Source organism: Cynocephalus volans, chromosome 17 (genome assembly GCF_027409185.1).
Source record: "Cynocephalus volans isolate mCynVol1 chromosome 17, mCynVol1.pri, whole genome shotgun sequence".
NCBI lineage: Eukaryota > Metazoa > Chordata > Mammalia > Dermoptera > Cynocephalidae > Cynocephalus > Cynocephalus volans.
The window spans coordinates 5668373-5695433 of NC_084476.1; the positions used below are offsets into that span (position 1 = coordinate 5668373).

Here is a 27061-nt window from a genome sequence, read left to right on the forward strand (position 1 = left end):
TGCGCCCATCACCTCCTTGGTGTAGAGCAGTCCACCTTCCCATCGGTACTTCATCTTTTCAGCACTGGGCCTCAGAGCAAAGGACAAGGAGATAGGGAGCTGGCCAAGGGGAGAAATGGGTCCTTTTGGTGTAGCTGTTGTGACCACAGGTGAAACCCCTACAGGGTTGGCCCCAAGGTTCTCCCACCTAAGGAAGAGTTCTGGCTCTGGAACTGTGAACCACCAAGGGCCTCTGAGTTAGTGGACTGCTGGGTCCCGGGTTGAAAGGACATTGACTAGAATAAAAGGGTTGCCAGGAAATGTGGTGATCATAACCTGAAGGCAAGCAGGACCATCTCCAAGACGTGCTCTCTAACCATCCTCTCCTGCAATGTGGACACGAAGTCCTTAGTAAATGTTCCTGTTCAGTGTTCCTGTTCAGGAGTGCCAAAGATGGCTGTCTGCTGCCCCAGCCCCAGCCAGGTTTGTGAAGGGACAGGTCTTGACAAACTGTGCAATTGGCCCCAGTGGCAAGGGTGTGCGTGTATACAGGGTGCATGTCTGCCCACTGTGTGGGTCGCATACATCGGTGTAGGCCTGGAGCCCATCTCTTGGCTCTGTCTAGTGTACCACCGGCATGAGGGCACAGCGTTACTGACGCCATTGGCTGGAAGGTGATTCTGCAGCCCGTGCTAGCTATGTGGGCAATTAGTGTATCAATCACCCAAGTGAGATTCTGGTTATTTATTTTGCTTTAGCAGTGACAGAAACAATCATTGAAGTGCTAGAGCTTATGCTGGAGAGAATATTTTGACTGAAATTTTGCATATTTTGAAACTCAGGTTGTTACACTTAAAATTATACACATTGTGAGTACCTGGCTTCAAACAAGAGTGAAGGAAAAGCATTCCTTCCTGTCAGAACCCGTTCACTCTGTCTGTCATGCAACCTGACTAAAAATAAACCCAGGCACAGGAACCAGCAGCCTTCAGTTTGGAGCAAGTCGAGTGCTCTCGACTGCAGGGTCTCTCGCCTCCTGCTGCTTCCCAACCACATGTCAGCGCTCCGCAGCCCGGGCGTTGCTGCACAGTCTACACTGGGAGGCATCCTGGGGTTAGGCCCGTTGCTCTTTAGGAGATGCTGGATGCAATCAGAATAGCACTGGCCCGGCTCTCACAGGTCACAGAGTCAGTCCTGGCTCCTGCGTGGCATCTCCGGACCTGAGCGTCCTCATGTTTAGCTGTGGCTGACTACAGTCAACCACCAGCTAGCACCTTAGATGGCTTTTTTTATTTAATCTTACAGGACCTTATGAGCCCTGTTCTCAGTATCATCCCCATTCTTCAGATGAGGAAATTGAGGCGCAGGGTCTGAGTCACTGTGACAGCCAGGTTCCACCCTGTGGCCTTGCTCTCGTCCTTCCTCACTCTCTACTCCTCAGCCCCCTGGCTTCTGCCCCCATTGTTCCACTGAAGCAGTCCTCGTGAGACCACAGGGGACTCTGTTAAACCAGGGTCATTCTCCACCCAAGTCCCTGCTGGGCCTGATGGGCAGCCTGGTGGGAAGCACAGAGGCTCGAGGCCATCTGACCTGGGTGAGCACCATGGCTGCTGCGCTTCCGAGCTCTGTGGTCTTGGGCAAGTTACCCACCCCCTCGAGTCTCAGTGTCCCTGTCTGTAAAACGAGGGTAATAATCATACCTGCTCATTGAGTGAGGATTATAGGAGACAGTGTACGTAAATCATTTCACATAGAACCCGGGAAGTACTTCCCTGTACATTTCTAATCTTCTCTCTAAATCCTGTCCCTGTTACACACACCCAAGCCCTTAAACATTGTGTTGTAATTATTCCCTTGCCTCAAATCTTTTTCCCCAGCAGAGGTTAACTTTGTTTCTTCCTGATTTTTACAGTAGAAAACACCATTGTATGATTGTAACCCTGTGCTCTGGAGTGTGATTATAAGTAGGTATCATTGCTTTAACCCAGTCATAATGAGATCCTACAAACTTTTATAATCTGATTAATAACATAGTATTAGTCTTGTTTCTAATTCTTGGGTTTTAAAAGGAATTCTTTTATTTCTGTTTTGACCACAGTTTCAGTCCAGTTTATCCTCTGATTATTACAGCAAAGAAAATTCTGTATACATAGTAGCAGAACATAATCTCTGCCTTTTGTAAGAACTCCATGATGTTGTATTATCCTGAGACACTGTTATTTTGGCGTTGAAGGAATTGCCAATTAGGTAGTATGGATTCATTAGTAGTTGTTTTCCTGTTGTTGTTTTGGTTAAAATCCTATCTTAAGAAACATTATTTTACTCTTCAGTTTTTCTAATCATTCTTCTTATGTATGATTGAACTTCTACAAATTTTCTCCTCTGATCTTCTGATCAAATGGTAAAACTGCTGTCTTTTTGAGAACAGTTACTATGATTCAACTTCTGAAATTGATTTTCAACCTTTGGCATTTTCCGTGTGGATTTGGGCAGGGAGAGACCTCCCTCCACCACCCGGGTCTGTGTGAGCCGTGGAAAGCTGCTGGTCTAACCCCTGGCCTGCACGCTGACCAGCCTGCACCCTGGATTTGGGTTTTACAGGGCTGGAAATATTTTTAAGAGTCTTTTCAGTCAGTGAAGAGATACCTGTGACTAACATCCCTGCCTTGGCTGTGTGGACGAGGCTGGGGCTGTGTTGTCTGGGAGGAGGCCCATTGCTTTGAGCTGCCTCAGGGTTCTGGGAAGCTGCTGACACATTTCACTGCTTCTTGTGGTTGAGTTTTAGGTGGGTTTCCCCCCATTCTTTGGCAAGCTGCTGTATCATACACCTCATTTGCCATCAGAGTGTTAGGGTGTATCGTTCTTTTTTTTCCATGAAAACAACACAGAACAAAGCCTCACTTTTAAAAATGCCATGATATTTTGCCACCGTTATGAAAATCTGTCAGCACCGTATCTAATCTTCTAGTGCATAGAATATCAAAACAAGCACTATTGAAGGGATTGTACTTCTGTTAATACAGAAATGTCAGCTTCACACACTCGGAACCAGCTGCTATCAGCCGCTTTCCAAACGGGAAAGAAAAAGAATGATAAAGTTGCTTTTCCCCTCTGCTGTTACTGTTCTTCAGGCCTGACCTTCATAAGAAGACCAAGAGTAAACACCGCCTTGCTGAAATTTTGCGTTCAGAATACTCAAGTGGGATGGAGGCGGGCGTCGCCAAGGTCAAAAGCAGAGCCGGCGTGGGAAGACCAGCAGCCCGCCGCCACAGCGCACTACCGAGCCTTGGCTGGAGGAAAAAGTGAAAACGTGCTCCATGAAACAGACAGATCGCAAGGTTTGCTGAGTGGGCAGCAAGCCTTTCTGGAAAGTTTTTAAAATCTCTCTCCACAGGAGTGGGTCTCAGAGCCCCTGGTGGCACTAGCTTGATGTGCTGTTCTTGTGAGAGGAGCGTTATGAAAAATAGCTGTGGCACCTTTCCCTGAATGCCATGTCCCCAGACCTTGGGAGCCACAGCCCTTATCTTTGGTGGGAGGAGCCCTGATGAGATCAGTGGGGGAGGGGAGGCAGCAGCGTGGGAACTGCCAGCTGACTTAGAGGATGTTCAATGCCTCGTGTTTGCTCCATTGGTGCTGCGATCTTAACTTCCCGCAGGTGCTGACCTACGGGAGACCAGATCGTGCTCAGCCCGGGAGGGGTCTGATTCCTGCCCCAGAACAACGTTCTGAAGAAGTTTGACAGCTTGACTTCAACCTTATTGATGCATATATTGGCATGAATTTTGTAAAGTGGGATGTTAAAAACTGGAATTGAACTTATACAAGAGAAAAAAATATTTATCAAGTAATCATTTTTTTATGTCGCAATGCTGTTAAAAAGGAGCAAAGGAGTTTTGAGCCTGGGTGGCACGAACCCTGTCGTTTCCTCCTGTGAACACCCTGCTGTGAACACAGTGCTGTGTTTCCCTGCCTGCTCCCCTCTCGTGTCCATGGAAGACTCTCTCAAGCTCATTGATTGACTGTTGCCTTTCTGTTTGCCTTTGAAGTCAGAAGCCACCAGCATCTCCAGCTTTTTTCCCCACTGAATCCCATCTTATCTTCAAGGCCTAGAGGTCTTTGTATTGTGACCCAGGCCACAGCTCCTCAACCCCCCATTGTGTTTCCTGGGAGGTTTGAAAGAGGACCCCTGGAGTGTATTGATTTCCCAATAAATGTAAGATTTGCACACTTACAGAGAGGCCCCAAAGAGAAAGGGTTAAAGGCTTTAGCACCTCTTTCTGGGCTTTGCTCCTGTCCCCTTTTTCTCTCTTTCTCTGTTTTCCTTCCTCCTCCTCTGCAGTTACTGTGCAACCATCCCTGGTTTTCCCAGGACAGGTGTTGAGGCACCACTTCCATAGACCCCCCAGAGCCACATGAACTAAATGTCCAGGAGGGGGTGGTGAGAATCGGCAAGGTAGGCCTTTCTGCGGGGGCCACGGAGGGGGCCAGTGTTCTTGCCTCCATCCTGGCCTGGAAGCAGCTGTCATGTAGACGAATGTCAGCCGACCCCCACCAGAAAAGACTCCAGTGTGAGGACGAGTGTGAACCTAGAAAGAATTGATCTTCTGCAGGAAGAAAAATGGGACCTTCTCAGAGTTGGCTGTCACATATGAATTAATAAAGACCGTGGGTGAAATTTGTAACAATAATAATAAAAAAAAAAACCTGCAGCACATGTCAGACTGACTTTGGGCAAATATGCCACTGCTCTTTTATTTCGATGTGTAATGGTTCACATGATTTGGATGAGAAAAGGAGGGATCAAACTTTAAAGACAAAACCCAGCTGTGTGAAAAACAGGATTAATGCCAGTGATTGGGGATGATCAAAGAGAAACCTTACTTTTTTTCCCCCCATGGTATTAGTTCCACTAAAGGGTGAATTGGCAGAGTTCTGCATTCCTGGGGGGAGAAGTGCTAGAACCTTGCAAAGTGTAAGTGACTAGAATTCTGAGATCAGTATTACACACTCCATTTGCTAACTCTTAGGTGAGGGTTTCTTGCTGTAGATGCTATGTGGGCCTGTTTCTAAGAATCAGCATGTTACCCCAGTTAATAAGGAAACATGGATTTAGTAGATTTAGGGTTAATGTTATCTAGATTTAAATAACCTTAAAATAAATCTTTATTATTACGGCTCTTGACAGATTATATATTTCAGGCATCAATTAGACAAAGCTTTAGCCTAATTCCACTGTACATGTTCTAATTTCGTGTGTATTTTTTAATCGTGCCTATTTTTCTGATTTCCCAAACTTGCCCATGTCTCTGCCTCATTCCTATATTTTAAAGTCACAGTAAATTTGGACGTTTAACGGAAGGTTGCAGCTTAAAAGCTTTTTTCCCCCGCGGGCTTGTAGAATGCTTTTGGGGAATGCAAAGCACCCTCATGTTTGGGCTGCCTGTCTCCAGAAGGGCTGCGCATTCTCACGAACCGAAGAGCAGAGAGAGAGCCCTTGGCCCATGGTTTAAGTCAGCGCTGATGCGATGCAGGCAGCATCCTCTGCACTTAGAGAAGCAGGGAGCCAACCCAGTCTCAGCAAGGGACAGTTTTTGACAAAGCCCAGTGGGTTCTTTTGATTTTTTTCTTTTCCCCCTAGAGTGAAGGGAGGTGAGATACAGGGAAGAGAGGAGAGAAAATGAGAGCCTCCTAAGGTGGGTATATTCCACACTGCCAGCGGCCCCCGTGCTAGCACTTCAGCCCTTCCACACACAGTCGGTGCAAGCCGTTGAAATCCAGCTGACACTTCCTAGAGATGGAAGTGTAAGGCTCTCTCACTGGAGAAGTGGCCTGTTTGAAAAGGTGCTTACTGGTCTTGTTGAGTCGCCTCCATGAACATTAGACTTTATTTCTTCATCTGCTCCACCACAGGAAAAATTCAGAGCCAGGCCTGTCATTGCAGGGGGCATTGAGACACCTTCAAAATCAGCTCAAATTCTCCATTTCCAGATCTAGACTTTTAAACTTCGTTGCCCCACCCTGTTGTCTAGGTTTGTAGGGTGGGTGGGTGGAGGAGAGAGAATGCCTTCTGGGCGCCTCCCCTGTTGCTCAGCCCACTCTGGGGCTCTCACGTTCATGCTTTTTTTCTATTTTAAGTGAGAGCTCACCCAGCCCCAGGATTGGGAAGAGAGAAACCAATTTAGCCTTCTAAGTAGACGAAAGCAGAAGCCCACCTCACTGCAAAGGCTGTGAAGTTATTATTACAGATGGATATGCGGGACAATTTAAAATATTGTAATTATAAACTTGTAGGGAAGCCTTGTTCTTCATTAATGTAAGATATGAAATCGCCTCTGCGGTACAAGGACAATTACATAGTTGAGAATATGTCTGTGATTTACACTGCCGCTGTGTAAATGTAAGGGTGCTTGCTCTAGTCTACCTCCTCCACTTTCACAAAATGAAAAGCACACCAGTGCAAGTTGTCCTTTGATAGATTTTTAATATGATTTTAAAGAGTTTTGTTTGGTCTCATTCTTATTCAATGAGATTAATTTAAAGCACTTATCCCCTGGGTTTAAGTCAATCCATGTAGGATTTGGGCAGGGTTTGTTGCATGGGGGGTTTTGTTTGCAGGAGGCTATGAGAGACTCCTTTCCCACTTCATTAACCCTGAGTTGGGGACGGTCCCCACTTTGCCCCCCACCACAGCCAGAGCTGGGGATTTACCAACCCCCATTCACATGCAAAAGAACTCCAAAGCAGAGGGGCTCCTTGACTTAATTAGCTGCTGTGCATTTTGCAAAATTAGAATAATACCCTCAACCATCCCACTAAAGAAAGGCGGTGCTGGTGTGAGGATGTTGGGGGGATGGGGAGGAAACAGTAGCAGACCCTGCAGTGAGTGTGGTTTTCGCAAGGGGTTATAGTCAACGCGCCCCCCACCCTTCCAGCAGGCGGTCCTCTCCCAGGGCAATCCCACGACAAAACTAGAGGGGGCTCGGCCTGCCGGGCCCTAACCCTTCCCAGCCGTGAGCGTTTCTTCAGTCTTGGGCGCTGCAGGTTGTGTGTGGGGAGGGAGCATCTGCACCCACCTCCCCAGAGAGAGGACGGTTTCAGGAGGCGACCTTGGCCCTGTGAACGTGAACTGGAGGTCTCGAGTCTGACTCGGACTTAAGCCCCCTCCCCTGAGATCCTGGAGCCAGGGGCTGGGGCAGACGTCGGGATTTGGTCCCCCTCTGGGTCTCCCACGGGGATGGGGGATTGAGAAAATGCGGGGGGTGGGGGGTAGGATTACCCGATGTGGCGTCAGGTTCGCAGCGAAGGCGCGTCGGTCCCATCCGGCCTTGGCCGCTGCAAGCGTCCGGAGCCCGAGCACGGCCGGCTGCGGGGCGGGAGGGTGGGGGCGGCCGAGGAGGGAGCAGCCTCGGAGCCCATCTGTCGGCCCCGCGCCCGGCGGGCCGGTCACCAGCTGCCGGCGCCCTTGTTGTGGCCAGATGAGTCGGCTCAGCGAGGGCACCGCAGCCCGGCCTGACCCTCAGCCCCGGCCCCCGGGACCGTCTGCGAGCCGCAAGGAACCAGATGGAGAGGAGGGGGCGTGGGGGCCACTGGGCTCGCCCCATTGTAGAGACGGGAAGACTGAGGCCAGGGAGGGAAGACCCCTGCCCAGGGCCACAGCGAGTCCGGTCGGGGGCCCCTGCACACGATCTCAGCGCCAAGTGGGGGGGCGGGGGGGGGTAAAAATTCTTCCCTTTTGAGGACGGAAAGAGACCGAGTCCCAGGAGACGAAAGTGGCTCTTAAGGAGGGACAGAGGGCTGAGCACAGAGCGAGCGACGCGAGCGCGGACAGGCGCCTGGTCATTTATAAGAAGTTTATTTCAACATTTAAAAAAGAGAACCCGAGAGGCCTGGCCGCCCCTGGGACCGGGACGGGGGTGGAAGTGGGGGCTGGGGGTCGGGGTGGGTGGCCGAGCCCCCTCGGCCGCTTCCTGCCCCGCCTGGGGTGGGGGGACACAGGCCACAGACTCACTGATTCACGGACACGGTCACGGGCTCATGGGTCACGAATAAATAACTTCATGTACACTTTGCACACGGTATGTACAGCTCAGCCGCCGGCCCGGGCAGGGGTGCGCGGCCGGGGCAGGTCTACAGCTGGAGCAGGAAGGGGGCTGGGGGAGCGCGACGCTTGGGGTCACCGCCACCTGCTCCTGGGGGGAGGCGCGGGCAGCCCTAGGGAGACTCAGTCCGGGGTCCGGGCCTCCCGGCATTTGGCTCTTCGGGGGACGCTGGGCTGGGGCGCCAGGGAGGGCCGGGGGGCGGGCGGGCGCCTCACCGGGGCTGCGCGGCGCGCGGGAGGACGCCGGCCAGCGGGGGCAGCGGCGGGGGCGGCTCGCCGGCGCCCTGGAGTCCGTGGATGAGGATGCGGGGCACCAGCGGTCTCTGCAGGGCCGGCGGCGGCGCGCTGGGGCCGCGGTACAGGTAGAGCGCGGCGCCGGGGTCCAGGTTGGAAACTAGACTCTGCGGGTAGAAATAAGGCGACGGGAACATCCGCTGGAGCGCTGAGTAATTGCCTGCCTCCGCCAGCAGCTCCAACCCGACGGCCGTCTGTCGCTTCCATTTAGTCCTGGAGACCAAAATAAACGCGGATGGCGGGGTCAGGGCTAGGGGCCCCGGCGACCCCTTCCCCTCCCCAGTGCTCGGCCCAGAGCGCCTGCAGGGAGGCCGGGAGGACTTAGGCCGATTCGTTAATAAATGGAGCGCCAGGCAGCCACCGTTCGCACGCCTTACACTTCCACCGGCCTGCCAAGGCTATTACCCCCATTTTACAGATAAGGAAACTGAGGCGTGGGCCAGTTTTTGAGATGGTTTCCAAAGCATCGGAGCCCGGGTTCTAATTCAGGCTGTCTGGCCCCAAAGCTCGCCCTTAACTTCTCCACGACTGCTCAGGGGATAGTGGACTGGCCGTGGAGCTCCGTGTCGGGGCTCCCCCCTGCCTATGGGTCCCATGCGGAGATTTTATGAAGGCGGGATCACTTTGGAGAGTGCAGCGGGGACTTGTGGGGGAAGATCGATCAGGCCCCTAGTCATGGAAAGGGGCGCGGTTGCTTCTTCAGGCCGCGTGGCCAGGCGGAGGCAAGTACCACCAAGGTACCCTAGAAGCCACGGACCCTCTGCAGAGCGCATGGGCCAGAAATGGCATCTGGGAGGACGCTCCCAGATGCACACAGCCTCCTGTCCCTGCCGCACGGATAGCCACACCCACCACTCTCTGCACCCAGGTCAGAGGCCTGGGGTGAGCCCTTTGTCCTCTCTGGCCTCGAAGTCAGGAGGCCTCAGGTTGGTCGTCGGCCTGGGATTTGGTCAAGGCAGGCCCGCAGCCCAGGGCTCACTTGCTGGGTGAGGCTGGGCAGGCCAGCCAGGGTCCCATCGAGGTGGGCTCAGCCAAACCAGCCCCGATTCTCTCCCTGAATTATTCATTGTCATCATAATTGTGTAATTACTGTAACAGGCCTTAATTATTGATGCCCGGAGCAGTAATCAGTATTTATTATTAATGGGGCGACGTGTTCTGAGGCTTGTTTATAAAAAGCACCATTGCTGTCTCCACTAAGAGTGTGTGAGTGACTGTCGGTGTGCATGTGTGTGAGGCTGTGAGTTGGGTCGCTGTGTGTGTCACTGTGTGGGTTGTGTGTGGATGTGTGTGTGTTTTGTACACGTGTATCTACGTTCTTTGAATGTGTTCAGGAGGGAGATTAGGAAACAGGTTTAAGACCAGTGCCCCAACCAACTTCCCCGTCTCTCTGTCCCCAAAGACCTGGAGCTGGGCCGGTTTCCCCCTTGGGTTTCAGACTGGAAAGGCTGGGGAAGCTTGAAGAGCCCAGCGAAAGTTCAGAGGCACCTGCAGCAGCCGTCTGGACTGGGCCGGGCTACATCACCCCAAGAGCTGCTCCATGTTTGTCCTGTCCTGGAAGGCTTTCTGGACACCGAGGCAGCCACCCCGCCCGTGGCCTGGGGCTTCCACTGAGAGAGCTCAGAGGCCCCAAATGCGGGCTAGGGCTGGTTCAAGTTGGGGCTCCAGGAAGGACCCTCGGTTGCGGTGGGGCAGCACTGGGACCTCCAATGGCCCGTGTATCATCTGTCCACCTGTCCTGAAGGGGAATGACTGGGCACTGGATCGAATCCGGTCCCGTGTCTGAACCTCACTGTGGGATTTCAGACAAGGCCTTCTCCCCTTAGGGCCTCAGTTTCCCCACTCTTACAGAATGGGGGAGGCTAAGGGGCCCTCCTTAGCGCCAGGCTGTGCACTCCTGGGTCCCCTCCAAGAGCTGCGAGGAAAGGGGAATAACCCTCCCCCCCAGCGCGCAGCCGGGCCTCACCTGCGGTTCTGGTACCAGGTCTTGACCTGCGTGTCGGTGAGGTTGAGCGAGGCGGCGAGCTCCATGCGGTCCTGCACGCTCAGGTACTTCTGCCGCTCGAAGCTGCGCTCCAGCTGCGCCAACTGATGGTCGGTGAAGGCCGTGCGCGCCTTGCGTGGCTTTTTCAGGCGCACCGGGGGACTGTCCCTCGAGCTGGAGATCTCGCGGTCACCCTCCTCCTTCACTGCGGGGACAGCGGCGTGTCAGGGCCCGACCGCGGTGGCCCCCGCCACACCCCAGCGCGTGGAGACCTCGGGGGCCCCCGCGAACAGGGCGTGAATCCCGACCGAGGGGGAGAGCGGCGGCAGCGCCCGAGGCCGAGACCTCGTTGGCACCTCCGGGGAGGAAGAAGCCGGAGCCGCAGGGAACTCAGCGCGCTCTTCCCCCGCCGCGCCCCTGCGCTGCGCCCGCGCTCTCCGGAGCGACACACGGAGCCGCTGGGGTGGAGCCGGACAGACCCGCCTGCGGAGCGGAGGGCACCCGGCGTGTCCGGCGGCCCGGGCTCCGTGTCCAGGCCCCACTCCCCGGGCCGCATCCGTGACCAGAGGCAGGAAGCTGAAGGCCGGAGTCTGGGGAGAAAAACCCGCTTGCGGGGACGAAACCCCGCTCACCCCGGAACGATTCGTTGTCCTGGTAAACAAGTAATTGTGCCCACGCTCTGCATGGCATCTGTAGCGATGGTTTCCCCTGACGCGGCCGAGCGCCGGGGTCCGGAGCGCGGGGCACTTGGAGACACGCGCGACGCTGCCACGCGTGTGCCCCGCGGGCGCGCCTTGCCGAGCTCTGTGTTGCGTTGTCATTGCGGGGCCCGCGTGGCGACCGTGTGTTGGCGCCCCCACCCCACCCCACGGTCGGGACGGAGCACCACCGGGGTCCACAGACGGGCCTGGCACGGCTGGCCTCTCGCTCCCCGAACGCTTCCCTTCGGGGTTGACCACACGGAAGGCCCGCGCTGAAATCGAACGCGCGCGATGCTCGCCCCGCGTCTCCCCTGCGAGCGATTCTCTAACCAGACAGACCCTCACAAAAGCGGCCGAGCCGGCTGGGGCTCCCCCGACCCTGCCCCTCTGTTTTTTCTCTATTTTCTTTTATGGTGAGTTTCCTTGTGCGTGGCATTTGCGGTGACAGGGTTCGGCTGAATGCGAGTTGATTTCTCTCTGTAGGAAACAATAATCCGGTTAATTGAGCCACTAGGGAGCGAGACTTTTCAACCGGAGGGAGAGGCAGTGCTTGGCGGCAGGGAGGGCGGCGAGCAGGGCAGAGCCGTGGAGGAACCGTGGCCGGAGCTCCCTGCCGCCTCGTCCAGGCCCGCACGGCGCCGCGGGGCTCTCCCTGCCCTGCAGGCCGGCCTCGGTGGGGCCTTGCCACCATGGGGATGAGTTAGGACGGGGCGTGGGGGGGAGGCGGACAGGGACTTGAGTTCTGTCTATGCAGGCAAGTAAAGTTTAAACAAGTTCAGGGCAAAAATTCTCCAAACCTCAAACCTAGTACTGCAGGAATCTTACTATTGGACCTAATTTACCTGGGCCGACTATGAAAATCCTCCACTGTTCAGGGCTGAGGTAGTGGTGGGGGTGGGAGGGGCGGTGTTGAGTTTGTGGCATCAGGAAGAACCGGGCAGCTGCTGGGCTTTCTCCAGTCCCTCCGTAGCGCAGGCTGGAGCCTTCGGGTGCACACTCACCGCCCGATCTAGACAGAGGGGCCTCAGCTTCCCAGACTCTGCTCTGGAGGTCACATCTCGGTGTCCCAGAGTTTGTGACCCACTGACCCAGCCTTTTTGGAGCAAAGCACTGGTTGGGTTTCTCCACGGACCTTTACTCCAGCCACTAATGTTGCTGACTGGCTTGCTTCAAAGCCACATTTCAGCTTCTTTAAATGTTATATTTGAGAAGCCTTTGATACCAGAAACTTGGGATGAGACTGGCCTTGCCCCGTGCCCTCCTTGGAGAAAATGACTCGTTGTGGAAGGTGGCTGGGGACTGGACAGGCTTAAATGTCCCCACGGCCTGGTTCAGTGTGTTTGTCTCTCGGCCAGGCTTCCTAACTCGGGCTCTGAAAAAGTCACCTCCACGTTTGAGAAACGCTCCAGACACAGCCTTGCGGGAAGTTCCTGCTCCTTCTCCACTCCGGGGCTTTGTAGGTGCAAAGGCAACAGCACCTAGGGGTGGGGGGATGTGGGAGACCTCTACCCCTTCTGCTCCAGTCCTATTTAAGTACTACGTGGATGGACAGCCGGCCCTTGTCACCTCCCTGATCAGATATCATCAGGGACAGGAGAAGAAAATTGATATTCCAATTATCTTAAACAAAACCTCTCCTCAAAATCCTACCTGGGGGCGAAGAAATAAAAGGAGGCAAGAGCCAAATCGTTTCACCACCACCATCACCAGCCTTTAGCGTGCAAGGTTAGGGATCCTTGCTCTAACCATAAAACTGGGGTGCAAATTGTAAACAATAAAGCATGATGTTGCATATATTTACATCGTCTCCCTCTTTGTCCCCTCACACCTGTCTTTCTCCAGGGCATGTTTTCTTTGCCTCTGTAACCAAGCCCCTGGGGAGAAGCAAGGGTCTCTGGGCCACGGTGCCAGGGCTCCTGGCACCCACATGCCTCTGAATCTCTTCCTGGGTGCTCTAGTTCAACCTGCCCATTTTCTAGGCATGGCTGGCCCAGCCCAGCTGAAGGAGACTTGGTCATTTACATGGGGGAAGTGAAGAGAAATGGGGCAGCGAGTAGGACCCTGGGTTTCGGTTTGGGGTCAGGGCATGTCCACACAAATTCTCAGTTGTCAGGAGAGTGTTAAATGAGCTTTCCTAGATTTCTGTGAAGGCTTCGTGCAAATAGGGGCCAGGAGGTCCAGGACCCCAAGACAATAAAGAAGTTGCCTTAAGAGGGAAATTTTTCCAGGAATTAATTATACAACTGAAAGAGATCTGAGCAGCCTCTGCCAGCTCCTAGTTTTCTGCTGGGTGGGGACACAGGGCTCTCTCCCTTGAGCCCTGATACGCCCTTCTCCTTGCTTTCTGCCCCTTGACTTCTTCCTAAAAATAAATTTGTGCCTGTGGCCCCAACAAACAGCTAAAGTCAAAGTAACGGCTAGGGTCAGAAACAAAATCAGGGAACTCTTTTTGTCCTTTTTCCCTTCCCCCTTCCCTTCCCTCGTTCCTCCCTCCCCTCTTTCCTCTTAGTTCTGATTTCAGCTTCCTGGTTAAGACAGGATGAAAAGGACCGACAACAACAAAAAGATTCGTGAGGTGAAGGTAGGTGAAGGTGGAGCAAGCCCAGCACGGGGCAAACAGGGCTGGTGACTCACGATCTCTGGGTCTCATACCCAACCTGGAGTTTGCTGCTCAGTGCGCTCAAAATCAAATTCAGTGAAGACTGCTGTGTGGCTGTGGGGTCCTCCCCTCTCTACCAGACCCCTGAACCTGTTCTCAGCCAGCCCCCTGGCTGATGTTTCTACTTTGAAGTGAGTGTTTCTTTTGCATGATTCACAGGGCCCAGACCACACTGGGCCCAATGGGAGGGAAAACCCAGTTTCTCTTCTTGTCCAGAAATTCAGATTGAAGTGTGGAAAATTCTGATTGTTCTTAAGGCTCCAGCTGAAATTTTCCTGCTAGATTTTCACTCTTATAGAGCAGAACCCTTTGAGTCTCCCGCTGTTTCTGTAAGGTCTCTTCCCAGAGAGCCCTGGCCTGATAAGAACACGCTCCTGCCCACCAGCACCACTGAAAGGATAGTGGTCCAAGTTTAGAAAGTTTGCTTTGTGCATTTTGGGGAATTTCTCCCTGGGCACACAGTATATCCCTACTCCACCCCCAGTCTCTCCACTGGACTCTTTGCTGCCCAAAGGCATAACAACAGGGCAGGCTGAAAGGTTTGGGCAAGACCGACTGCTCAGCCTGGACCCTGGGGGAACTCCGAGGTGAGCGTGTGCATATCCCTGCGTATGTGCACTCAAGTTTTAAATACCAGTTTTTAGAAATACAGCATCCCCACGAGTTTTCACCTCCCGTTTTCTTACCTTTATACTCAGAATCCGATGAGGCGTTGCTGCCACTTTTGTCCAGCTTGTCTCTAAAGTCCTCCCCGGCCTTGGCCGCAAGGCGGCCCCCAGGCTCAGGGGCCGCCGGCTGCCCGCTGCTAGAATAGGGTGCACAGGCCGCGAGTGGTTTGCAGTCGGCAAGGATGTCCCTGATCAGAAAGGAGGAGGTGACGGTGCGCGACTGGGCCGGGACTGAGAGCTGCCCGGGCTGCAGATGAGAGTCCAAACCTGGGCCGGATGCCCCACCAGGCCGCGGGGTGCCTGTCTCCAGACAGTCCCTTCCTGGAGAGGCTGGCGAAGAGCAGTCGCTGCTGCTCTCTGAGCGTGGACTCAGCTCCAGGGGCGAGCGGCAGTCCCCAAGCAAGGGGTCCCCCTTGGGAAGGGCGGGGCTGCCCGCGCGGTGGGAGAGAATGGAGTCGATCCCAAAGCCATTGGAGCCTTCCATAGCCGAGCTGCGACCTGTCTTCCCCAAAAGCTCCCCACCCACCCCCAACCCCAGCCGCCGCTGCCCCTGCCCCTAGCTGCGGGCTGGCATGGGGAAGGCGGGCAGGGAGCCTGCGGGCACCTTGGACGGAGTTCAGCCTTGGGGGAGCCCGGGAGCTCTGGGCCAACCTCCTCTGCGCATTAGATCCAAAAGGGCTCAGCGCGTCTTCTGCAGCATCGCGCGCCGAGCCGCCGAGCCGAGGGCGGGGGGTGGGAGTGTCAGGGAGGAAAGGGAGGGAGGGCTCGCCAAGTTGGGGAGAGTAAAGGGGGAGACGGATGGCCTGAGGGCCCCCTTGGCACAGAAGAAGCGCGAGGACGTTGCAATCTAAATAAAGAACGGCTTTTAAAAAATCCAAACCGCACGCTTCCTCCAAACCGCAGGCAAGCGGTGGCCGAAGGCAGCGGGGTCAGCACCGCGGAGAGCAGCAGGCCCCGGCCGAGTTAGCAGCCGGCCGGACGGAGCGCACCTGACGGCGTCAGCACCGCGGACAGCGGCGGCGGCGGCCCGCGGCTCATGGCGCTGCACCTGTCCGGGCAGGTCCTCTGCGCGCTGGGCGCTCCGGGGCCGTCAGCACCGCGGACAGCGCCCCCCGCTCCCGGGCTGCAGCTCTCCGCCCGGCCGCCGCGCGCGCCTTCGCCTCCCCCCTTTCTCTAAAAAATGAACTTGTGTCACTTTTACTTTGGGTCGGGGTTTTTTTTGTTGGCTGTTTTTTTTTTTTTTTTTTTTTCGTTGTGTTGTGTTTTTTTAAAAGGGGACTCGCCCACGTGTCCCCGGAGTGATGACGCTGATTGGCTCCGGCCGATTTTGGGGGTGATGTCACGGCTCCGCAAGCCGCTGCCCGATTCCCTTTCAGCTCGATTAAAATAGACAGTGAATTAATTACAGCCCAGACCCGACCGTTCGCCGGCGGTTTCCACGCGGTTTGCTTTCCTGAGGCCGGTGGCGAAGCGGCTAACGGGGGTGGTTAGCAGAGGCGGTGCGGGCCGGCGGGGGGCCGGGGCGGGCGGCCGGCCGCTGAAGTGTTGCCCGGCCCTGTCCCCCCGTCACCCAAGTTCCCCGTCCGTGGGTCTGTCCTGGACCCTTTTTCTCCCTGTTTTTCCTCCTCCGGCCCCAGAAAGGGACTAAACGCAGAGGGGAGAGCGGGCTGTGCGTGCAGAGAACTCTCCCCAGTGTGGGGAGGACATTAAGTGACGTTGTTTTCGGCGCGTTTCCGTTGAGTGCTACACGTCTCCCGTGTAGGACAACTTGCCGCTCTCTCTCTCTGGCCTCTTTGGGCCCCGTGGGCCTGGCGACAGTGGGGAAAGCCTGGTGCCTGCCAGGGAGTGACCAGAACGATGGCTTCCCTCGGGCGAGGGTGGAGAACGGGGGACGATCGTGTGTGGGACGTTAGGGGGACCCCGAGAAATCCGTGTGGCCCGAGGGAGGCAGTTCAAGGGACCAAGAAGGCGGTGACGCCAGCACTGCCCCCACCCCCGGCGCAGCCGACGGCCTCTCCTGCCGCGCGGCCCGGGCGGGTGTTTCCGCAGCTCTGAGCGGGAGCGCACGAGAGCTCCCGAGCGCCAGCGCCAGCGCCGACGCCTCGGGAGCCAGCTCGCCCGGCGCTGCCGTGTCGGGGTGGACGGCGTCCCCTCGCGGCCCGCCCGCCGCCGCGCCACGGTGCCCTCCAGAGCCCAGGCCTTCCCAGCGCGGCCCTGCGACCGCGGCGGAATCGTCAGGCACCCGCGGGCCCCCCGACCCGAGGCCCGGCCCGGGCAGCCCCGCACGGCGGGCGGAGCAGAAACTTTCTCCTCCCTCGGCGGCCGAGGTCGGCGGCGGCCGAGGTCTGCTCTCCCCCTGCGGCCGCCAGCAGATTGGAAGCGGCCCCGCCGCCGGCCGGGCTGGGGGCGAGGACGGCCGGCTCCCCGGGGAGCGCGGGCCCGGCTCGGCTGCAAGCTGTCGGGCGGGCGGGGCGCCTCCGCGGCGGGGCCGAGCCGCTCGCCGATCACTCGGGCTCGGGGGAGGGGAGCGGGCCGCGAATCAGGAGCCGCCCCGGCCGCCCCGGCCTGCGGAGGAAACCCCTTCCCAGCGCCCGAGGCTCCCGCGGGGGTCGCCAGGACTCTCGGCCTCCCTGCGGGGCCGACGGGCAGTGGCAGCGCTCGGACCTTTGGGGGCCTCTGGGCCTCGGGCCGGGCTGTGGATCCCGGACCCGGCGAAAGCGCAGCCTCGGAAGGCGCCGGGTGCTGCGATGGGATCCGAGCAGACGCGGGAGCGGGGCCGGGCGCGAGGGCCCCGTGGCCGGAAAGCTCCGCCTGGGCCCCGACCTCGCGCGGCCCTGGGCTCCGCGGCGGCTCTTGCAGCCCCAGGACAGTTAACCGGTTGCTGCTGCACTGTCATTAGTGCCGGATCGTGGCGTCTGTCATCACACAGAACGTGCTATGCGGTTTATTTCGTTTGGAACCCGCTCTAGGACTTAACCCGCCCTCCCTCCCTCACGTCGTTTTGTTCCTGCGCCGCGGAAGCGCCTCTTCCTTTCTCCATCATCTGGGTGGTTCGTGCATCTCAGCCTGTCCACAACCTGAGAGCCCTGTGTGTGCTCAGCTGGGCTCCTGTTCAGCTGGGGAGGAGCCCAGGAATTGGCATTTTACTAAGCATGGGGAGGGGGGGTTCTGGATGCTCCCCACCCTTTGGAAACAAAAGCCCAAAAGCCCTGTTTGTCAGGGTGAAGTACCAAGGTTCTGAGGTCCAACGAAGCTGGGTGCGAACCTCTGCAAATTGCCTAACGACTCTGAGCTAACCACCCCCTCCCCCAACACACACCCCTATGTACAGACCTCACTCCCCGGCCCCAGCCCCCTGCCCCCAGCACTTCCTGGCCTCCTCCCCAGGGGCCTGGCAGAAGGGCTCGGGGGCCCTCGGGAGAAGTAAAGGAAATGAGTGTGACCAGGGCACTTCCAAGGCCAGGTTCCTAGGACCATTCAGTCTTAACCAAGGCTCAGAATTGCTACTCCAGCATCCAAGTCCCACCTCCACCCCACCCTCCCGTCCCCAGCTCCCCACTTCCTCTTGGAGTTTCTTGCTTAAAATTACTGTTCCCGCCTGCCCAGTCCTTTGAGATTGCTTTCTTTTAAACCTTTAGCCTGTCTGTCGGTGGACCCAGAGCCCCAGACAGTTCAAGACTAACCACCCACAGAGGGACGACCACAGAGAAAGAGCCATTGCTCTTCTTTAGGGGCAGGGCAGGCAGGTGCATGGACCAGCCCTCACCCTGCTCCCACCTGGACAGCTCATCACTCTTGCCTGGACCTCAGCTTTCTCTTTGGTACAAAGGTCAGAACGTTGTAATGAGGGCCCACGGACAGCTACAAAGCAATCTGGCTGTAGAATCCACGTCCTTGTCTCCACCTGGGGTTCTTGGCTTGGGTTTGGCTTTGGGTCAGGGACGGACCTAGGAGAGCCTCTGGCTTGTCCATGGCTCTTACCAGCTTCCTTTCTCCGAGCCCAACCTCTCTCTCCACTTAATACCTCTCAGACCTGAAGCTGGAGAAAGGGTTGTTTTTGCTCAGCAGGCAGAGCCACACAGAGAGATCTACTCAAAGCTGTTTGAGAATGATCCAGAGGTCATCTCTGCTCATGTATGAATTGTGACTCAAATGCCATTATTCAAGCTTCTGAGTAGCTGGGTTTAGGGACAGCATAATGGGGCCGGTGTGCTTAAGGATAGAGACTCCAGAACTGGTCAGACCTGCATTAGAATCCTGGCTCTAGAATCCAGGGCTGGGACTAAGGTAAGACAAGAGAGGGGAGTCATGCAAGTCTTTCTTTAAAATGTTGATATTTTATCTATCATGAATTTAAAATTTTTGACTTAAAAATATTGCATGAAAATATTGTTTGCCTTGGCTATTGGGAGTATGGTGCCCCCTTAAGTTCTGCACCTCAGGCAAGTGCCTCACCACCTCACCCTAGTCTGTGAAGCAAGAAAAAAAAAATTTTGGAGCAAATTGGCTTCCCAGCTGGGTTTTTTTTTTTTTCAGCTGTAAGATTAAGGTGATGTTGGCCACTTCACATGGTTGTTATGAGGAAGGAATCTTTGTACATGGCTCAGGTCCTGCAGAATAGCAATTATGCAATTCATGGTCCAACTACTACTAGTAACCGCTGGAGCTTTTCTCCGCAGGTAGGTTGGAGACTCCAGGCTGGTCTCCCCACCCCCTCTGGAGAAGTCAGCTCCTATCTTTGCCCAGGGCCTTCCTACCCAGACCAGTTTTTAAGGTGGAGTGGGCAGAGGATTTGGATGATAAAGGCCAGGCCTAGGTGTTAATATCACTCTGCTCTGCAAACAGATGGGTTGGACGAGGATTTGGACAATTTGTGGGTTTCAGGGTCATGCTGTTCTCAACCATTTGTGTTGATTTAGCTCAAAACCCCATGGAGCTCCTGAAACCAGGAAGAAAATATATTCTTTCTTTCCCTCCCTCCCTCACTTCCTTCCTTAGTAGGAATACTAAGCACACACTGTCCCATGCACCATGCTAGTTGCTGGAGAGTCATGGAGCGTATGACAGTGTGGACCCACCCTCATGGAGCTCACAAAATGCTGTGGTGCTCATTGATCCAAATCCACTTCATTGAGAATTTCCCATTTGTGGATTCAAGTTTATAATTTACCTGCATTCCATTCTGGGAATCTAATAAAAAGTTAATCTAGTCCCCACCCCACCCCACGCTTGATTCCAAGCATCAGAGGGTTTCCGAAGTAAAAATAACTGCAGCAAAGAGAATGGCCCAGAGGATAAAGGCAAGAGGAAGTACTTGACTGCTGACAAGCTGGGGTCTGCTTGCTGCTGTGCAGATGTGTCTTCTCCGGACCCCTAAGTCTGTTGTTACCAAGCCAGCACTAGTTGGGGCACTGGGATGGATTAATCAAAAAGCCAAACCATCTCTCTCTGGATCCAGGGACCTCCTGGTGAACTGGAATTGGATCTGTGGCCCATGAGCTGAGCTTCTTCTGGCCTCTCGGAGCCCTTGCCAGGCAGGCAGCAGACAGGGTTACCACCCCTGATAAAAATCATACTCCAGAACCCACTCTCTTTTCTTCTGGCTGAGAAAATTTTTAATTATCTGGTTATATCTGAGAGATAGAGGTGGGGAGGGCAGTGAGAGAATGAATGAGATTTGGGCTCTAGCTTAAAAATCTGGAAACAGACTGAAGGCAGTGAGGGTCAGCATGAAAAAAAAGCTAGACCCCCCCCCCCTTCCCCAGGAGGTCTGTCCAGGTCCTGGTTTTGCTGTTAAGTTCTACAGCCCCCTGTCTTCTCCCGGCTGTTCTAGGTGGTTTCTCAGGCAAGCCCCTCCCCTCCACATGAGTCCTCTTTCCAAAGGCTCCATCCCAAGGCTCGTGCACCCCAGGCCAGCACTTGCCGCTCCTCCCCGCCAAGTGCACGTCAGCATGGCACCGCCTCCCACCCCTCGGAGGGGACCTCAAGAACTTCAAGCAGACCAGGGGAAGATCCAGCCCAGCTGCCTGCCCATGGCTCCTAAGACAGTACTCTTGGGCCTCTTTCATTAAATGTACCATGGAGTGTTGCCAAGAAACCCAGCCAGGCGGTAGAATGTTCCTAAATGCCAACAAGTGGGGAACTTAACCCAAACAGGTGCACAAGGCCATCCTGCGACGACGCCCATCCTCGCATGGCATTTACTGGTTAGGAGGACGTGGATGGAAAGCTAAGCTCTCCCCATTTCTGTCCATCTTTAATTGAGCAGTAGCTTTGGGGAGCAGGATCTGGGGTACGTAGTGGACGTCACTGGCCTGGGGCAGCTTATTGGCCTCAGTCACTGAATGGACTCAGGCTTCTCTGGACATCTGTTTTTCATCCGTGAAACTGGGGGAATGGTGGTGGAGGGAGGTTAACAAGATGATGCCCAAGGCCCCTCCAGGCTGGAACATCTGGGGATTCCATCCTGGGTCGTGAAGGGCAGACAGTGGTCAGGGACCCCCCCCAAGCCAGGGTCAGCTCAAGTGAAGACAGGGTTTGGGCCAATGTGGCAGGATACCCGAGAAGATGGAATCAGACCAGAAGCAGACCTGGGGCTTTGTGTGGGCACAAATAATTAATGAGGGAAGAACCAAGCTGGGGGAGGGAGGGACGCAGGGAGGGAAGGCCAGGAACTTGGGCGGCCTCTGACTCAGACTCGCCAGCGGGTGGCGCTGTAGGACAAGGAGCCGAGGGTCTTTCTGCTGAGAGCTGCGTGCAGCCTGGGTGGGGAGCACCCTGAGGCTGGGGGACTCCAGAGAGCGTCCAGGGTGGTGCTCCCAGGACAACAGTCACAGTCATAGCAAGTCCCATAGCACGTGGGCAAAAAGTGATTGTATAAATGAAGGATATTTCCAGTAGCTTTTTCTGGCTGAGCCCATACCCTCCACCTTGGAAGAGCAGGCCCAGCAGGCCACTTACGTACAGGCAGGCATCTCTCTCATTGCCTTAGAGGGGCTTGGGACAGCGCCCATCTGGATACAAAGGCTTTCGTACATTGAACATCCCAGCCTTGTCCCTCAGTCACTCAGAGGGCTCTGGGTGTTGCCCCTTTTTAGTGTGCTTTAGTAGTAATAAGAAAATAATAATTCACAACTATCTATTGCTTAAAAGTGCCAGACCTTGTGTTAATCACATTACGTACATTCTTTAATGTAATCATCTAATTTAGCTTGAGGAAACGTTCTGTGATGTGTCAGGGTCCTGTCTCACAGATGAGGCACAGAGAGGGTAGGACCCTTGGTCAGGTCACACAGACTTAGTTAGTGGAGCTGGGCTTCATGCTCTTAACCACAGCAGACATGGTACTGTATGCTGCTGCCTGGCTCAGTGACCTGGTCCCTTGGGCTGTCCTCTACCCCCACACCAGGCTTGGCTGCTCAGAGTGGGTCAAAATGCTTCAGGGTGGCTTTAGTGTGGATGAGTGAGGATGCTTGTTTCCCTCTGGTTTCTGTGGTGGGAGGGGAATTTCAGGCTCTCGGGATGGGGTGGGGTCCGTCAAGGCCCTACTCAGGTTCCTGAGGGGATTAGTGTGTGTGGCATGTCATGGAATTGGCTTCTAATGAGTTGCACAGTGTGTATTGGGGGAAGGGCAAGGGTGAAGTGGCTGATCAAGAAACTCACTCAGATCTGTGACACAGCAACAGTTCGGGCCCTTGGGTAGTCACCAGAATTAGATGTGTCTCCCTGCAGTGGCTGAGGGACATTCCCTGCCCAGCCAGTGGCCTGCAGAGGGCATGAGTCCACAGATATCACGGGGCACCTATCATATGGACCCTGGGATCTCAGATCTCTGATCTTGGGCAGTTTCCCTTCTAGAGGAGAAACAGGCAGTAAACAAGTAAACTCATAACGAGGGTCACTGTTTTGCAGAGAATAAAACAGATTGGTGTGAATTTAACCAGGGGCTATTTCAAGAAAGGCCTTTTGCTTAGGGAACTGGACTTTTGAACTAAGATCTGAATGACAAAGAGGAGGAGGGAGGGGACAATCTGGGGCCCAAGTGTTCCAGGCAGGGGGAGACACAGGCACAAAGCCTAGGGCAGGAGTGAGGGGCTGTGGCTGGAGGGTATAATGTAGAAACCTCCCACGCTCATGTGTACACTACAGAACTTTGTTTTCCCTTTTTAGCTCGCCCTTAATGATTGACTAAGATTGTATCAAAAGCAGACATCCTGTCTTGCCTGATACATCGCCATATGTCTCTCAAAGCATCCTGTCTCACACAGCCGGAAGCAGCTGTCCGTCCCACTTGAAGACATCCTACATCCTGTACACACCTCTCAAAGCATCCTGTCTCACCCAATGCATTTACCTATAAAACCCCAGCCCTCAGTCGATGGGAGAGGCAGTTGCAACTTTCCCCTCTGTCTCCCGGTAGGTCCACGTCTTCTGAAATAAGAGGCCTTTCCTTTAAGTTCTCTCTGGCGAATGTAATTGGTGATCCTGTAGCAGCGAGCACTCAGACCCACATGGGTCAGGGGCTCCCCCCACTAAATCGGCCTCTCACATGTTGGCTGACAGGGAAGGGGACTCCTGTGGGACTTGCTTAACATGTGGGTTGCACTTCCAGAGGCAGGGAGGCCACTGCAGTGCTAAGGGCTGCTCCGTGGAGAATGGATTGTGCAGGGATCCAGAAGCAGGAGGAGGTTAAGGAATCTCGTGAGTTCTCAGGAGAGGGGATGAAGGCTCGGTCTCAGGGTGGTGGGACTGGAGATGAAGAGACGTGGGTGGATCAGGAAATGTTTTGGGTGGCAATGTTGACAGGCTTGTTAATGGATTAGAGGTGAGAGGTGAAAGGAACAGAGTCATGAAGGCTTTCGGCTCCAGGAGCTGGGTGGATGGTGATTGGGAGGGATGGTGGGAGAGGCAAATTTGGTGGGAAAAATCCAGTGTTTGGTCTTGGCCGCGTCGGTTTGAGATGAATACCACTCTCCCAAGTAGAGGTGTCCAGCGGGCATTCCGGGGAGAGCTCCGGGTTGAAGATCAACACTTGGGAATTCTCAGACTAGAAACGGTATTTAGAAACTGGAGAGTTTGCCTCACTCAGAAAAGTCATTGTGGGAATGTCTTGGAGGTTAGTGTACCTTGACAAGTCTCCGGGTGGTAGCATCCACCATGTGATGAGGCCGAGATTGGTTTGCTCACAGGTTATGGGTTCACTGGCTTTCAAATAAAGACATGAGAGGAGAATGACAAATAGCATTTTTAATTTAAAATAGACCAGCATATAATTCGTGGGGAGAAACCAAGGAACATGCAGAAAGACTGAGCTCAGAAGTGCCCAGGAGTTCGGCTGAGAAGTTGCACGGCCTGTGTGCCCTCATTCCACTCGCTCACTGGCCTGGCAGGCTCTGCCTTCAGGAGGGGGCGACATCCCAGTCGGTCCTGGTGGATGAGTCCGTCTTGGCCTGCCTGACTGACAGGGCCCCAGCAGTGGGGCGGGTGCGGGTTGGGAGAGGCAGGCCCTGGGGGGTGAACTATTGGCTCTTCCTGCTGTCAAGGGTCCCAGAGAGAGAATACTGCCGTGGTGAGACATCAGGCATCCCAAAAAGAGCAATTAAAACTCATGTTTGGAATATAAAATGAGGGCTTTCAAAGCATGTCACTGTCACGCTTTCTGCAGGAAATACACAAGTTGTTCTTAACACTTCATGGGCAGAGCTGTGGAACCAACCCTTAGCCTGGAGTCTAAGAAACTGCCTTGTGCTTTGGGGTCATCTTGTCAGGTGAGGTCTTGAGAAGAGAGGCAGGGTAGCCTTCCCGAGGAGGAGGGGTCCCCAGGCCGAGGACCACGGGGCAAAGGTAAGGATGATGTTGGCTAACCTAAAAGGTGGGGGGCATGGCGTACTCTTACCAAAAACAATCAACCTAAGACCTAAACCTGAGATCCTTGCAGCCTCAGAACCCACATGGAAATGGGGGGTGTCCTATGGGAGTTGGGGCAAGAGAGTCCTTCAGGGAAATTTCTACTGCATCAAGAGGGTTCTTGTAGCAGGCGAGGATCTAGGGGTGGGTGTAGTTGCCCATCCGGAGGGTCCCCTGGCGCACAGCATACTCTTCCCGGTGGGCTTTGAACGCTCTCTGGCGATCCGCCTCGGTGGGGAACGTATGCAGATGGGGGCCCACCTGCGGACAGAAGGGAAGCATGGGTGGGTGAGGCTTGTTCTGGCTGCTCCTCTTCTCCTCACTGCCCACCCCCAACTTCAATCTTAGAGTAACAATAAAAATCACCGTAGGAGGGACAGAGGTGACAGCACGTGCTGCAAGCCTCCTGGCCCCGTGGCGCGAGCTGAGACCGGAGGTGGCAAGAGCAGGACCTCCTGGAGGAGGGCAGAGTCCTTCTTTCTGTTGAGCCCATTGCTGGGGAAGATGTGTGCGTCATGAACCTCAGCTGGCGATGACTGGATCGCCACGCAGTGGGACCTCATAGCCAGCGTCATCCTTCCCACACCGATTTACCACCATTAAAAAAACCCACACAAGCCGTCCTCTCCAGGGGGGACCTCCTGGTGTTCTCTGCTTCTTCACCAGGAAGATAATCTCACTCCCCTCTGCCCAGTGGCAGTGGCCCGTGGGAGTTGAGGGGCCGACCCTCAATAACGCCAGAACCAGAGATCAGGAACACACGCCCTTGCCCTCCCTGGAGGAAAACCTGCGAGGAAACAGATCTGAGGAGAGGGAGCCTCTTCAGTGACGATTTTATGCAACCAGTATCTCAGCCTGCCCCTCCTTCCCAAGAAAGGGTGGTGGGTGGAAGCCCCTCCTTGTCTCCTGGCATCGCTGTGTCTGTTACGTCTCCTCCAGGTGCGAGCAAACCCCACCCCGTACTGAGGGCAACCTTCAGGACAACCTGAGGGAGGCACAGAGTGCAAAGGGTTTAGCTCATTTGTTCCTTCCCTCCCTCCCTTCCTTCCTGCCACACTTATTTATTTAAACTTTTTTGGTGGCTGACGGCTGCGGGGATCCAAACCTGTATTTATTGAGCAAAACTCTGTGTTATGCACAGGGGATACATCAGTAAACAAAGGAGACTCAGCTCTACCCTCAAGGAGCTTGTAATCTAACAACATGGCTGGAGGCCTCGCTGGGGAAGAGACTTTGAAGGGAGGCTTGAAGGATAAGTGGCCGTTTCCCAGGCAATGGGGGCAGTGCATGTGCGTGCTGGCCCTGGGGCCCAACGGAGCTTAAGCTCATGGGGGTTCATTAGGGGACATGGTGGCCAAGGTGGAGGGCAGGTTCCCTTTGGATTTGTAGGTGCAGCAGGAGGCTCTGCAGTGGCTTTGGGATAAAGCAGGACCCATGCCCAGGACAGACACAGGTTCTTGTCCAGAATCCAGGCCAGGCTCGGCCGCTTGGGAGTGGTAGCTGAGTCCCCAGTGCTGTAGGCAGCCTTAAGATCACGAAAGGTGAGAGAAAAGACAAATGTAGAGAGAATAAAATATTAAAAGGCAGTAGAGGAACTTGCAGGAAAAAATGTGCTCAGTGCCCCAATGGAATATGACTTAGATTGTGTTTGTCATTTTACAGATGAGGAAAGTGAGGCCCAGAGCAGAGTTTGGTTCAGGGTTGGCCCCAGAGGGAACTGTTGGCAGAGGCACTCTATTTTAAACCCCCCAACCTCTGGGCGCTAAGCTCTGGATTCTTTCTAGAACATTCTACCACAGCTGCCATTCATGCTGTGTCCAGGGTGCTCCTTGCACCTCACACACAGGTGAAAAGGAGGCAGCCCTGTAAAAATCCAATGGGGTTGAGTAGATGTTATTCCAGGAATGACTACGTTCTTTAATATCTAGGGGATGTGGAGGCTCTGCAGAAAGTCACAGACCCTCTTCTTTGGGAAAAAAAGTACCCACAAGTCCCCATATAAAAAACAGTGCGGCTATTACAGGAGGCTCATGGACCTTCTACGGCAATGTTTTGTGGAGCAATCCCAACCTCATCCCCAGCCTCCGGTTTTGGAGTTTTGGGGTATGCATCAGAATCACCTTGGGGTTCTTGTCACCCCAGCAGGGGCCTGAACCCAACCCCAAAGCTACTGAGACCACCAGGGCAGAGCCCTTCACACAGCCACCAGACGCCCACCTGGAGCCAGGGCAGATATCTGATGCTCAACTCATTTTGATCAATCGAACCATCATTTTGCATAACTGAAGCTTGATACCCATTGAATAGCTCCTCATTCCCTCTTCCCCTGAGGCCCTGTCACCTCTCCACTCCCTGTTCTATGAGTTCCAATGACTCTGCAGTGTAGCTCTGCAGCCCACCTCTCAGCCATCTCCACAGTACCCTCCTTGGCCCTTGTAGTGGATTGAAAGGTGACCCTCAAAGATATGTCCATGCCCTAACCCCAGAACCTGGGGCTGTGACCTTATTTGGAAGAAGGGTATTTGTAGATGTAATTAAGGATTTCGAGATGAGGTCATCCTGAATTATTCAGGTGAGCCTTAAATCCAGTGAAAAGCATCTTTATAAGACATGGAAGACACAGAGGAGCCGGCCACATGAAGACAGGGTCAGAGACTGGAGCACTTCGTTCACAGCCAAGGAATGCCAGGAGCCACCTGAAGCTGGAGGAAGCCAGGCGGGATTCTTCCCCACAGCCTCCAGAGGGAAGGCAGCCCTGCTGACACCTTGACT

General features: G+C 54.8%; 3 protein-coding genes across 4 annotated transcripts in view; 1 reads left to right on the forward strand and 2 right to left on the reverse strand.

The window, feature by feature from the left end:
• DDX31 (DEAD-box helicase 31) overlaps positions 1-4778 on the forward strand; it is a 70526-nt gene extending 65748 nt beyond the window's left edge. The window contains exons 20-21 of one of the 2 annotated variants that reach the window (XM_063082369.1): positions 3111-3317; positions 3635-4778. In XM_063082369.1, coding sequence (XP_062938439.1) covers positions 3111-3285 — 175 coding nt within the window. In that variant the 3' untranslated portion in view covers positions 3286-3317; positions 3635-4778. The remainder of the gene's footprint in view (positions 1-3110; positions 3318-3634) is intronic. The other variant, XM_063082368.1, reaches the window with a different exon arrangement.
• A 3511-nt stretch (positions 4779-8289) lies between these two features.
• On the reverse strand, positions 8290-14867 carry BARHL1 (BarH like homeobox 1). Its single transcript, XM_063082628.1, has 3 exons — positions 14402-14867; positions 10338-10560; positions 8290-8584 (listed from the first exon to the last, which is right to left on the reverse strand). The coding sequence occupies exons 1-3, from the start codon at positions 14865-14867 to the stop codon at positions 8290-8292; spliced, it is 984 nt and encodes a 327-aa protein (XP_062938698.1).
• Positions 14868-24427: 9560 nt separating this feature from the next.
• The window catches only part of CFAP77 (cilia and flagella associated protein 77), a 129486-nt gene continuing 126852 nt past the window's right edge, over positions 24428-27061 (reverse strand). The window contains exon 6 of the mRNA XM_063081510.1: positions 24428-24550. Within this exon, the coding sequence (XP_062937580.1) occupies positions 24428-24550 (123 nt within the window). The remainder of the gene's footprint in view (positions 24551-27061) is intronic.